The sequence below is a fragment of the Passer domesticus genome, chromosome Z, assembly GCF_036417665.1.
Source record: "Passer domesticus isolate bPasDom1 chromosome Z, bPasDom1.hap1, whole genome shotgun sequence".
Classification (NCBI taxonomy): domain Eukaryota; kingdom Metazoa; phylum Chordata; class Aves; order Passeriformes; family Passeridae; genus Passer; species Passer domesticus.
In genome coordinates this window covers 24904098-24918717 of record NC_087512.1, presented here as the reverse complement: position 1 = coordinate 24918717, position 14620 = coordinate 24904098, and the positions used below count along the sequence as shown (strand labels likewise).

Sequence of the window (14620 nt, the reverse complement as noted above, 5' to 3'; positions counted from 1 at the left end):
TCACAATCCTACTTGCCTTCAGCCACTATAGGTCACACCTGTTTAGCTTTCATATGCATTGCTTGTGGTACTCAGCAACTACACATCATTTTTGTTTGGGCTTGTTTTCCAGAAGTGTGTATTCTTTCTTCTTCTCAAGAGAAATTTTTATTTTAAACCCTGCTTTACCCAGCAGACTTGGCATCTCCCTACACTTCCTTTTTAGCTCAGCATTTATTCACCACACTCCACTCAATGGCTGCAAGCACTCATGCTGCCATCTCTCAGCTGAGACACACAATCCACTTTGTGCACTCCAGCCACCTTTCCCAGTGAAGGTCAAAGAAGAAACTGGGTGAAATGAATATCCAAAGAAACGTTTTCTTCAAGAGCAGTTCATATGTGCTGTGACCCAGGCAGTGTCCACTTGGCAGTTCCATGCCTAGAACACAATGCTGGTAAGAATATACACGTGTTCTCTTACGGAACTGTACTGTCAAAACAGGTTTCAGCTTTTAGCCCTCTACGGTACTGGTCTGGGGTCAAAAGTAAATCATTCTGACTGATTCAATCAGCAGTCTTTTGGTGCTGATTCGTCAGAGCAGTGCTTAAGAGTGATGGAGAAGTAGACATCACTCTAAATGTGCTTAAGGTACATAAATAAGTACTGAGACAGCAGTTTACTCAAACTCAGGCAAATTAACAAATAATTTTATTGAATATTCAATTTAGCACCACACAAAAGGTACACTGTGCTTTGTGTTGCCTTTAAGAAACATGCCGGAACACTTTCAAACTAGAAAAACTAATGTAAAAAGCTTTCTTGTTTATCAACAGAACTTACTATTTGCTTTAGAGAAGCTACTCTGAAAAAAACCACAGCTTTTGTACATAATGTCTTAATGGTCTTCTGGGCAGACTAAGTGTTGTTCCCTTACCCATGAGTTCCCCTTAGCTCTCTTTCATGTCCTGGGGGTTTGAACTTTATTCAAAAAAAGTATCACTTAGGCCAAAGTGCTTTCAAGAAAAGCGTTCAGTCCAGAACTCTTTTAGCAGATGCAACTCACAATATACTAGTCACCTGCTATATCCTATTTGCCTGAAAAGTAGAAGTATTTTGATGCATGGAGTTGTATGAACTGGGCTCGACTCAGTGCCATGCACATTGAGCAAGATCTGGAGTCAGCTCTTGTCTTGGACTCAAAGATAAACAAGGAATACATACTTGATAAGAAAATTGCACCACAGAAAGATAGGTGACTGGGAAGGGTTATTTGGTCTGCCTTCTCTTTCAGTACAGATTTTTATGCTATAATGTATATTATTTCAAATGTAAGGTGCTTCTAAAGCCCATGTCGGGGCTGGAACTAGATGGAACCTTTCCAACCCAAACTATTCTATAATGCTATTTCATTCTAAAGTATTTACTGGTCCCTCACACAGCCAAACTTTGTTTCTTAGCCTGAACTGTTCAGATTTAAGTTCTCTATTTAACTATTACATTTACTTTAAATGGGCTTTATTTTTTTTTAATTTTTTTTTTTTTAATTGAGGTGAACTGGAAATATATCTATTTTGCCTGAATATGGAACACACAAATGTTTCAGAATATTCTTTATTTGATGCACCTTGCAGTTAGAGAAAGCTCAGTTTGCATAAAGGGAACTTTAGCAAGTCAACAATAGTGGTAGAGCCATAGTCAAATGAAACTGTGGAATGGACCCCGTGCTAACGCATATAAAGAAAGAACTGGAAAACAGCTAGGCTTCCAGCTTCACTGACTCCAGTATGGAACGTGCTTCTTTATACTCTTCAGCTTCTTCCAATTCTTTTTCATTTTCCTGTAATCAAAAGCAACATTTTTGAGTACTCTGAAAATAACTGTTGTGGGAGTAAATTTAAGAAGGTAAAAAACTGCTAAGAAATAAGGAGAAGGCTGAGGTACTCAACAATATTTCTGTCCTACTGGCAGCATCTTCCTACACCTCTCAAGTAGATGGACTATGAAATAGGGTCTGGGAGAGCCAAGTCCCTCCCACTCTAAGTAAAGATCAGGTTCATGACAACCTAAGGAACTTGAATGTACCTAAGTCTATGGCACCTGACAAGATACTTCCCAGAGTCCTGAAGGAACTGCCTGATGCAGTTGCCATGCTCCTCTCCATGATAATTAAAAAGTCATGGCAATCAGGTGAAGTCCTTAAAGACTGCAGAAAGGGAATTATCATTGTGGACTATATGAAACAGCCTTCTCTAAATTGAAGAGTAGTGGATTTGATGGGTGGACTCTTCACTGGATAAGGAATTGGCTGGATGGTCACAGCCAGAGAACTGGTCAATGACTCAATGTTTGGATGGAGATTGGTGACCAGTGGTGTCCTTTAGGGCTCTGTATGGTGACCAGTTATTTAATATTTTCATTAATGACATAGAAAGTAAGATCCATAAATGTGTAGATAACACCAAGCTGAGTAGCTCAGCTTCTGCAACTGAGAAATGGGATGCCATCCAGAGGAATCTGGACAAGCTTGAGAAGTGGGCCCATAGAAAAACTCATGTGTTTTAACAAGTCCATTGTGCAAGGTGCTGCCCGTGGGTCAGAGCAGCCCTGGCACCAGCACAGGCTGGGGATGGACAGATCACAGCAGCCCTGCCCAGAAGGACCTGGGGGTGCTGGTGGCTGAGAGGCTGGACATGACCCAGCCATGGGCACTCCCAGCCCAGAGAGCCACACGTGTGCTGGGCTGCATCCAGAGCAGGGTGGGCAGCAGGGCCAGGGAGGGGATTCTGCCCCTCTGCTCTGCTCTGCTCAGACCCCACCTGCAGGGCTGCAGCAGCTCTGGGGCCCAGCACAGGAACGGCTTGGACCTGCTGGAGGGAGTCCAGAGGAGGCCACAAAGGTGATCAGAGGGATGGAGCACCTTCTTTTTGGACAGGCTGAAAGCTGGGTTTGTAAAGCCTGGAGAAGAGAAGGCTCTGGGCAGCCCTCACAACAGCCTTTCAGTACTTAATGGGGGCCTACGAGAAAGACAGGGACAGACTTTTTAGTAGGGCCTGTGGTGACAGGACAAACGGTGATGGTTTTAAACTAAAAGAGAATAGATTCAGACTAGATAAAAAGAAGTTTTTTACAGTGGAGGGTGGTCAAGAACTGGGACAGGTTGCCCAAAGAGGTGGTAGGTGTCACATCCATGTAAATACTCAGTGTCAGGCTGGATGGAGCTCTAAGCAACTTGAGGTAGTTGAAGATCTTCCTGGTCAGTGCAAGGGAGTTGGAACAGATGATCTTTGAAGGTTCATTCCAACCCAAACCATTCTATGAAATGAGGACTATATCATTTTTGAAAACACATATGCTATGTTACTCAAAGCACAGGTAAATTCTTTTGTCCTGCTTAAGGTCCCAGATAATGGCTGTCATGTGCAAGTGGACTGGACCTATGCATACCTTTATTTCACAGTGTTGAATATCTAAAACCAAGGGAAAAGTAAGAACTTTAGATAAAGAGTACTCTTAGAAAAATGCTTAAGTAGACTGACAACTGAAAAACATACTAGGATACAGTACATTTTAATAAATGCATTGAAGGTGAGCTAAGCACAGAAAGCAACACCTGAAGACTTCCAAATTCTTAACAGCAATAGTAACTGTCTCCATTCCTTGTTTTAGATTTGCATACTATGAATCAATAGCGCCATTTCTGTATGCCACTGAAATTTAGACTAACTGTTCAGTAACTAGTTGAATGACAAAAAGACCCTAAATCCTGCCAGATACTGAGCATTTATTTTGACAAACAGTAGAGGCAGACTACCTGAGATCAGGACACCTTGACTTTTCCATTAAAAAGGTATTTGCAGTTTAGCCATCACTACATCTGGGACATAATTTAGGATGTATATTTTTAGCCTCACAGTACCACTTATTGTGTACCAACATGTGTAACTGAATTCTTGATGAGAAGGCAGCTTTTAAAATAAGCATTATCATCTCCAAACATAGTACAGGCTCAGTGAATGTATTTGTACAACATACTCTTTATTCCTAAAGGTATTTTTATCTTAAAAAGCAGGGCAGTACTGCTCACTTCACTATTAAAACATTAAGCAATACTCAGCAAGGACTCCTCTGACTTGTCCATGGCATAATAAGAGTAGTAACCAAAGTACTTGACAATTTCAGTTCCCTACAAGCACATTATATACATTTATACTATCTATAAAATCTAAAGTAGGTGAACTGATTTTTCCGATGAGGGAACTAGCACAGGATTTCTGAGTCCATTTTCACAGTCTGGGATAAGTGTACGTTCAGTGTACATTACATTAAGGACAGCTTCTAACACATACACAGTCTCCACAGACAGAAGACCAAGTCTGCAAAGACTGCTATCTAAAGCAAAATACTGGTATCTTATAGGATGCTGGTCTTGGGACCTACAGAAAATTCTTTAATCCAGTTTTTATTTGCTGCAGTTGTTTATCCAGGAACTGCAGCACTTCTTCATCAGCTGGGGTAAGATGCAATACTTACTAGTAGTTGAGTAAGCTCTGCATGTGCAACTTCTAGTCTGCGTTGACAGTCTGGAATCATCATTCGTGACTCTTGTAAGATCTCGATCTGTGAAAATCAGAAGACAATGAAATTAGAATATGTTCCAGATAGAAACATTATCTTGTAGGATAAGTTTTTGAAATCAGCAATCTAGTAATTATCTAGGAACTTCAGAACAGTTGTAGTTATCTTCTGAATAGGTTTATTTTCTTAAAAGACATTCACTCAGCATAATTGCTTAAAACTCCATTAATTTACAGCACATTTCCATTTACTCTATGCTTAACTGAATATCAAGTATTAAGGGCAAGGCAGTATTCAGAATAATCTTTCCCTTAGCCAAAAAGTACAGCTTAGTAAGGTTTTCAGCATTTGTTAAAAAGTCTATTTAGAACAAACTTTCTCCTGCTGTCATGAAGCAGCTTCATCCAAAAGGGGATCAGCTGGTTATATAAATATCTCCTGCATCTTTTGGGTAATAAAGAAAAAAAATGTTCAGATAATACCCCATAGAGATAATTACTGCATGAAAAAAGTTATTGAGTTATTGATCACATTGTGTGCAGACTGCAGGAGGCTCTGACTGAAAGACAAAGGTAAAGAAAAATGAAAAGCAAAGACCAGCAGGCTCATATTTTTGATGCTTATCATGCATAAAAAGTTATTACATATCCTTGTGCTTCATTTTAGGAGAAAGATTATTCTCACCATGCACTTTGAACAAAATTACTAAACTGGCACCCCACTGAATCTGAAAATCCTGCCACCTCCTAAAGAAAACAACCTCAGTTTTAAGAAAGGGAACATTTATTTCATGGAGCATTTCTGGATCTGAACACCAAACACCGAGAAAAAAAGATGTGCAGAGTTGTTCAGTAATGTTAAATCTATTTAGAAATTAAAATCTGTTAGATATTTAGATATGAAACATCTCCGTTCAGGATAACCTACAACAGAAAGCCTTCCCTTTAAATGGCATTTGCTTTCTGTCATTCCTATGTTGTATTGTCCTGGTAGTATTAATGCTGCTGTACCAAAAGGTCATTGTTAAAGGGATGTTAAGCTGTAGCTAAGAATGCATTTAAGTATTCAGAAAGGCTTTGTGTAACAAGATATTATCAGCAAGTTTTTAAGTGTCACTTAGACCATTTGGTGTTGAGAGAAAAAACTTTAGTTTCTTATTCTACACTTTCATCAGTCAATGTAACAGCCATAGAATGAGGTGTGCCATAAACTGCATTATATGATGCCTTTTGCTTTATGTAGTAGAATACCTACAGGAGTGAGAATATCCTTGTGCCACACAGATACAAAATATTTGTGTGTTGTAAAGCTTGTTAAGCAGATAGTATGAAATTAGTAACTTATTTGATATGTGCCACTAGATAAGCAATCTGGGAAGGCTTGTAAATCTTGTATCTGTAAGCTATAGTCCTGCCTGCTCTAAGAAATAAACAAATCCACCCAAATAATTCTATTCAAAACAACATTTGACTGATTTCCAAAGGGTTACCCAAGTTTTATTTATATGTACCAGTGGTGCAATGATGAATAAAAATGAGAAAGATGATAAATCCTAGAACTATATTCAGTAGGTGCAAACAGCTGGAGACTAGAACAGGAATTTTGTGGAGACATTACGATTTAACTTCTGCATAAACTAATTTCTTTTCAAGTGATGCTGATAATCCCAGATAACACTAATTACTTTTACAAATACACATAATAAAGTCAAAAGCTCAAACAATTATATAAGCCTTATGATTGGATTTTTAAAAGTGTTTATTCTTCAAATTCTACCAAAATTTTGCCCAACTTTCAGACGAAATGTAAGGGTGACAAGCACGATAGCCACCCAAACTCCAATGCCAGGCACTGCAGTCATTTCCACCTCTGTGATGTGCACTGCAGCAACTCAAAGTCCAGACCAGACCAGAGCATTTCAACCCCAGCCAGCAACTAAGTACCAGGCAGCAGCTCACCTGCTCCTGCTCCCAGCCTAGTGGGGAGAAGATAACGGGAAGAAAAGGTAAACCTTGTGGGCTGATATAAGAACAATGTAATAGTTTTTAAAAATGCAGTAATGAGGGAGGGAGAGATGTTAGTTTTATCAGCTACAAAAAAACAGAAGCAGAGTATGTTGAATTGGGTTTTTTCCCAACTGATCCACACCTAAAGAAGAGATTTAGATCCACAAATAATTTGAAAGCAACAAAAAAACCCACCCGAACAAAACAAAAAAACCCCAAACAAACTCCTGAGGGCTCTCCTTGCTCTTAGAAGGACACCCTGATATACTACTGGTATGAGGTCACAGGGTATGATGCCAGTATTGTTTCATGTGACAAGAGTGGTGTTCTGAACAGAAGAGGTGGGCTAAAAACCATGACAAATGTAAATGAGTCATTATCTACCAATTATATATACAAAATTAATATATAGTCTAGATTTTAAATACTGTCACATAATCACTTGCCTGTTGTCTATTGCACAGATAATCCTAACAGTATGGATCTACTCAAAGATGGCAGAGGTAAGGAAAAGACATGCAGATAATTATTTGCAAAAACAAATGTGACTGGTTTGAACTACTGTTCCCCAAAAAAGTCTGTAAAGCACTTGGAATCCACTGACTAATTACAGCCATATCTGGTGGCAGGACAGAGACTAAAAGAAAAAAGTTAATCTCTAAGTATTACAAACACCAAATATTCTAAAATTTAGTAATTCCACTAAGTAAGATTAGTAGCACACAATAAATAATCATGCTAAGGCTACTGGTAGGCTAATCCATATTTGTAACTTAAATCCACACCATTGCAGTACTTCTCATCTCAGTAGTAGCAAGGAGTAGTATCAAGGTACTGGGCCTTGGTAATATCAATGTACTTGGCCAGGATTGTGGTGTAGGGATCTATGGAGTAGTACAGCATAGATAACGTAGCAAGAAGCTGGGCATAGGGAAGGCAGAAACTCAAAGCAGATACAGAATTAAGGTGAATTTTGACACAAAAAAACCCTACATAAATGCACACAAGAATTGTAGGAAATACAATTTTATGAGTTCTACTTGCTTTCAGGACCAAAAGAAGTTTGAACTATCCACAAATACCAAATACAACAGCACACTTGCGGTTGTATCTGTTTTGATAAATGTCAAATACATTTATCAAAAGACTCCTGAAGGACCTTGCAATAAAAAACTGGGGAACACTGTTTTGTTTCTACAGCGCTTAACTGCCTCAAGAAATGGCCATGTGTCAACAATAAACTACCTACCACTTCTAGTATGAATACTGATGGAGGAGGAGAAAACCCTCTAGATGTAATACCTTGGTATTTCAAATGAGTTTTCTTTGCAGCTCCTCCCAGGTAAGACCTAATTGTGTTTCATCTAAAGCAGATCACTTTAGGACATTAAAGACATAAAGTCTGGAATCCAGAAGATACTTCTGTCTGCCTAGGTAAGAAGGAAAACACTCTTTGGAAAACAGAAGTGGAAAAGGAGGATCACAGGAATGCTTTTTCATAATTTTGTTTCTTTCATAAAGTTTGAAATAATCTTTAATACCAGGTCTGTGTTAAGGATCCTGTATTGAACTTGGTCCAGAGAATTCCAAGTTACTGGCTTTTCAGTAAACAAACTGTGCTTCTGTTAAGGATACTGTCAAAATACATAAGGAGAAGCCTTAGGTCTTCACATGCATTTCCACTGCCACTCTACCAAGCATCTAGAGCTAGAATTCATAGTATTAAACAAAGATCATCTATTCTTAGGGAGCAGAAAAAGTACTTATGCAAATAACGAGATTTATGTAAAACTCCACATTTAATCTAATCTTACTCAATCTGTAAGAAGAAAGAAACTTTGAACCAGTCGGTGGGGAGGGGTTGGAAAGGGCTAAGAATGTAAAAAGCCAACTAAACGAACCAGAATATTTCTTTGAAGATAAACAACATTTAAGAAGTTCTAGAACATTACAACCTTCTTTTCAACAAGAAGCCCACCAATAACAAGATCAGCAGCAAATTACCATCTTTCGCATTATTTTCCAAAATAGTTTCCAAATGCATGTCTTTTTAGCTGGTTCAGAAGGCACTCTTTCACCCAACAAAGCATGAGAAATATTGCAGTTTTCACAAATACTGGAAAAAACCTGTGTATGAGGAAGATGTACTTCATATACTCTTATGTACTCGAAGCAATTAAATTCTGTGTTAAATCCACTGGATTTTAAATTAATCTAGAAATGACATTACTCAAGAAGTAACTTGGAACTGTAGAATTACATTTAAAAACCTGAAAATTTACCACTCACTTATCAGTAAAAATGTTGCCAGTTAGCAAAACCACCAGAGTATATCTACAATCCCAGAGAGAGGAAACACAGAGTAGATACCTTGCTTTCCCCTGGCTCAGAAGTCTCAAAATAAAAGCATGAGCTGTGAAAGGATGTTTATTTATATATGAACATCAACAACCACAGCAGTACAGAAAACTACAGGTTTCTATCATTAGTCTGCACTCAAATTATACTGTGTGAAAATTCTCCATTAAAGTAGTATTATAAAGTACTGTGGAAAGTCTTCATATATTGAGAATTGCTATAACTGAGTAGAAACTAAGACTTGATTAAGACAAAATCCACAGGGAGTCAGAACTACACTACTTCTTGCTACCCACAGAAACTATAAGCAGAATTTGTACCTGATGGGATAAATCAGAAGTATTTTAACATTTATTACCATAACAAAGTCTTCTTGCACACTACAATGGAATCTTCAGCATCTAACAGCATTGCAAGAAAACTGTCCTTTTTGTTTTTCTGGTATTGAACCTGCTCCTCACTAAGCACGCCCTTCTGGACAGTTCAGGCAAGGCCAACCATTCCAGATGGTCGCTGCCTCAGCTAGAGAAGACTTGAGTCCACTGGAACCATGAGTTGCCCCAATGCATAAGGAGTTAGGAGAAAAATACTGAATCAAACCCTATTGTTCTACAAAGGGACTGATCCCTCATTACAGACCAGATGTAAAGACTACATATGCTGTAGGAATGGCATCTTTCACTCTAAAATGAAATTTTCTTTATTCACTTTTGTATGTAAAACTGTATGTTCTCAGTTGTAACTAGAAAGCTAAATGAAAACAGTACTACATCAAGAGGAAGTATTGCTTTTAAGCTTTTTAATAATCCCTCCCTGAACTCTGGATTGATTTGTGTGTGTATATAAATATATAAATATACACACACACACACATATATATATATGATTTAGCCAAAACCTCAGCTAAACTAATAGTTAAACTGTTCTCCTAGTCTCAAGTGACTGAATTTGTTCCCACCCCCTAAATGTTACTTTTCATTACCCAAATAAAGATTACAACTGTATTTTAAGAGTTATGCACCCTAGAATGGAAATTAGAGATTAACTAAAAGCAATTCTTAAAATGAGTAACTAGAGATATTTTTTCTGAAAAAACATCTCGAAGTCTTTACTGTATCCAAAATATTGTTCTGAGCAAACTCTCCTGGAACCATATAACCTTCTTTGAAATCTCCAAGTTTTTAATAACCTAAAATATTAACTTCCAGAATGCAAAGTGCACTAAATAAACAAGAAGTGAAAACATCATTGGAGAAACGGATTGCTTTCAAAGTGGATTGGGCAATTCTAAATTAATCAAGACTGTTTTCTGCGAAGGCTTTTGTCACTGGTCTCTAAAAAGACCTTCAAGTAGTAGGTAACAATTTCAGCAGAAGTTCACAGCCATCCCTGTTTTTGACTTTCATGATATCTTGCAGGTCACTGTGGAAACAACATGATACAGTCAAATAATCTGATGAATGGGCAACATTAAAAATAGGAATTTAACTCATTAGTTCTTGTTAGCACCAGATCTTCAGAAAGGCTACTGTTTTGTATATCTTCAAGTCTCAGTCTGGTGAGGCAGAAGACAGGTCTGTTCCATAAATACAAATCTTTATTTATATACAAATTCCTTATTTGTATTTCACTCCCACGGCATAATGAAAGCAAGGCAGGACATAGATATATGAACTGAAATATGAATTTACTAAAAAAAGTTGGTTTAACTTTTTCTAAAAGGGCTTTCTCCTATCTTTTGTTAATTTTGTATTTGAATTTTGTTTAACCTTTTCTTACATTGTTTAAAAATAAAGACAGGATTCCAGAATGTTATGTTTATGACTATTAAATGAAAATAATTTTAGTACAGTTTTGATTTCTGTGAAGATTTGAGAGAAAGCACCTGGGAAATACTTGGACAAAAAACATAATCAAAAGGTAACATAGTTAGTTGAAATAATATGAGTACCATAGTGAAACACAGACATTTCATAGACATTTCATTCTCTTCTGTAGAGAATAAACACCAATCTCCCAAACCCAAGTTCCTCTTGTGAGTAGGAGATGTTATACTTTTCTCCCAAAAGGGTATGTACCAACTGCCCGCAACCACCATCCTTGTGGTAAACCTTCCAAGAAAAAATGTAATCATACTTAACAGTGACACTAAACCATACTCTGGAGCAGGCCAAAGAACAGCATGCCCCCTCCTAATCTATGACTTCACTACAAACTCCAGCACCTCCACAGCTGCATACCCACTACTTTCTTTCTCTGAGGTTTGTGATTTTACCACAAGGATACTGGTATACTCAAGAGCTGAAATGTTTCCCCTTCATATTAACTATCGGGCATTCTCACTTTGCTGTAACATTTCCAGTTAGCAGCAAGCACTTGGTTTACCTACATCCACCCAGACTATGTATTCACTACAGGCTTTCCGTATTTCCAAGAAAGAGTTCATGATGGCCTCACACACAGTTAGCGAGTAACAGTCATGACGACATAAAGTACTAAGTAATCATATACATACATATAAACTATAATCCTTGTAATTTAACACCTTAAAGAAATTTCTATGGCTGCTTTTTATGTCAGGATTTTAGTCTAATATTTACATAACATGAGTCTAGAAAAAAGTATAGGAGATTCCTCTATCTAAAGATTACTATGATTAAATGAAAACAAATAAGGATTTTATAAAACAAGTTATAGGATAGTTTACCTGTTTCTTAATTCCATAATCATCACATGCTTCAGCTTTCATTTTTTCAATCTTTTCTTCTTGCTGTTTTGCTTCTTTTTCATACATGATTTTTTCTTTTGCCAGCCTGCAATTAACAACCAAGTGATTGTGTTAATCTCATTCTATTACAGTAAAAAGTTACATCACTGAAAACAGCCCCCCACTCAAAAGTTACAGGCCTGGAAGATAATACACAGTTTTATAAAAAAAGGCATTTAACCACTGCAAAAAAACCCCCCTGTATCTAGGAAATAATAAATTTAGCTATAATATAAAAAGAGTATTTTCTCCACTTATCCTGATGCTGGTTTGGGGGTCATAGACAAAATAACAGTTTCAGAACTTATATTCCAACAATTTTCTTTATTTCCTGCCTTTCAAATGAAAAGGAATCCATGTTTTAATCCTATTAATGGGCCCATACTTGGGAGCAGGATGCTTTTTGCTAATAAGCATAAATTCAAGAGTAATATAAGTAAGCTTGAAGGTCAGAGAAATATTAAGCTAGTCTAATATGACGTCTTACTGTAACTATTACATTGGAATCCCATTATCAAACGTTAGTATTTGTTACTGCAATTTTGCTGTTGCATCTCCCACTTTATCACACATATTCATTAGGTGTATGTTAGATTATGCAATACTAGATATGAACCAAAGCATCTTTCAGGATCTGAAAAATACTGGAACAATTTCTCTTCAGCTAGTTCAGGAGCAGAACAAACACTGCGATGCTACTGCAGACCTGATATCACACTGAAGAAAATCCTTCCCCAAACAAGGGTAAGATCAACCTATATTAGATTGTTTGAAGATAATTCAACATCCAAAAGAACATAATCTGATTCAAGAAGCAAAGACTATATTATACAATGAAAAGAGAATAAATAAAGGTCTAGTAGAGAGCTTCATGATCACATTAGTGCATCAATGTAAATTAATTCATCATTTGTCACAGTTAAGTGCCCTACTAGGAGTGCTGAGAATGGACAGAATGCTACTGGGGTGTCAAGAACCTCTGTGAACTGAACCTGCCACAAAAGCACCACTCCAGCTGTATGGCAAAAAAATAATCCATTGAGAATATACTGATAATTCAACAGCTGGAACCCTCCCTGTTATTTACAACAGCTTATTTGCTAAAATAGCTCCAAGCCATGGCTCCACAGCAGTCAAAGTGGGGCTGCAGCAACATGCACCTGAACTTGTGTCAGTTCTCATGGAGTCACACAACCAGAAAGGGCTGTCAGCCTCACAAAGTAACTTCAGCTGTGCACAGGGTCGACAGACTAGGCCACTTCCTACAAGTAAGCCAAGTACTAGCTTTGAGAATAGAACTGGAGAAAGACAAGAACCTAATTACTAATAATAAAGACACTAAATGAATGGCTGTAACTCCAACTACTGGAACTAGTTTCAGTATTAGCATCAGTAAATATTGATTTAACAGAGGATGAGTTAATTGTTTGGTCAAGGTTACCTGATTTAATTCCAGACAGTATTAGTTACTTTGCTACTTTTAGGTTCCAAAAAAGTTAATTTTAATCAACCCGTGAGACAGACAACTTTTTCTGAATGAGAACAGCAAATTCCCTTGAGGAGCAAGGGGAGAGGTATGACTGAACAACGTTTTTATGTGATTCACTTATTGAAATGTGTACCCCATTTGAACTAAAGGCAACTTATACTGCCGAATGAAACATTTTAAATTATTTTAAATTTTAGCCAAAACAAAAGGTTCAATGCATGTCATTACATTTTCACATTCACATCTCCTTCTATGCACACTAACTTTTAACTGCTCCCTCAAGTTTGCATACTTCCCTCAAACAGGGAAAGACTACACATGTTCTCACCTAGTTTTGAACTTCTGCCTACCTTTCTCACATCTGCATACTCAAGAATTGCATCTGTATTTATTGACCTATTTCTGTAGTAGCTGTACATGTCACAAGAAGAACTTGAAATATTCTGCTTTTAAAAAAAGATACACAAGAAATATGAAAACATTTTCTGTGACAAATTTCCTGCCGGACTTTGTTCAGTACTCAGATTTATCTAAGTTAATGCTCTGCTTATCATTCATAAGATTGGGATGCTGATACCTAATGCTTTTAAAGAAGTTCTGATTTAAAGACATTTCCTGTACTAGATCCTTTCTCTAGATGTCATTAAGCCATTTCTATTGCTTATATAGCTTGGGGAGACACTAAGTAAGTCGACTTAATTTTAAAAACAAATTAATTTTAAAAATAAAGAGAAATTTTGTAATAGAGACATACTAACACTTAATAATTTCTTAAAGATTTCAGCAGACATTACACAAAAATACCTGCATGATACTTTCCTCTCTTCTTCCTTTAACCCTTTTTCTATGTGGAAAATAGATGCTGGGCTGGGTGGGGTTTTTGTTTGTGTTCTTTTGTTCACTGTTTGGGTATTTTTTGGCGGTGGGGTTTTTTGGTTGGTTGGACGGTTTGGTTTTTTAAAAAAAAAATTAAAATGGATACAAACCAGAATCTAGGTTGGATATTAGGAAGAAGTTTTTAATGGAAAGGGTGATAAAGTACTGGAATGGCCCGGGGAGGTGGTGGAGTCACCATGCCTGGATGTGGTTAAAAGAAAGATGGGTTGTGGCACTCAGTGCCATGGTTTAGCTGAGGTGTTAGTGCATGGGTTGGACTCAATGATCTTGAATGATCCTCCAACCTAGTGATTCTGTGTGTGATTCATCTTCATAGATGGTGTGACCACACACAGTGAACAGAGTAAGAATAGCTCAGTAGCTATTCTTATGCTCAGTAGGTCAAGCTGCATTTGTGTGCATTTCAAGAACACAGGTCATTCAGAGATTAAAAAACCTGCAACCATAAAAACCACAAGAGGCTTAACTTTAGCAGACATTTTATGGTGTCGTAAAACATATAAGGTTTAGCAACTTTAACTTTTAAATGAAAGAGTAAAAAATTT

At 37.3% G+C, this 14620-nt stretch overlaps 1 protein-coding gene across 1 annotated transcript in view; it reads right to left on the bottom strand.

The window, feature by feature from the left end:
• Window positions 1–669: 669 nt before the first annotated feature.
• Window positions 670–14620, bottom strand: part of TBCA (tubulin folding cofactor A) — a 26981-nt gene continuing 13030 nt past the window's right edge. The window contains exons 2-4 of the mRNA XM_064403600.1: window positions 11630–11735; window positions 4514–4600; window positions 670–1820 (exon numbers count right to left, since the gene is read on the bottom strand). Of these exons, the coding sequence (XP_064259670.1) occupies window positions 1740–1820; window positions 4514–4600; window positions 11630–11735 (274 nt within the window). The 3' untranslated portion in view covers window positions 670–1739. The remainder of the gene's footprint in view (window positions 1821–4513; window positions 4601–11629; window positions 11736–14620) is intronic.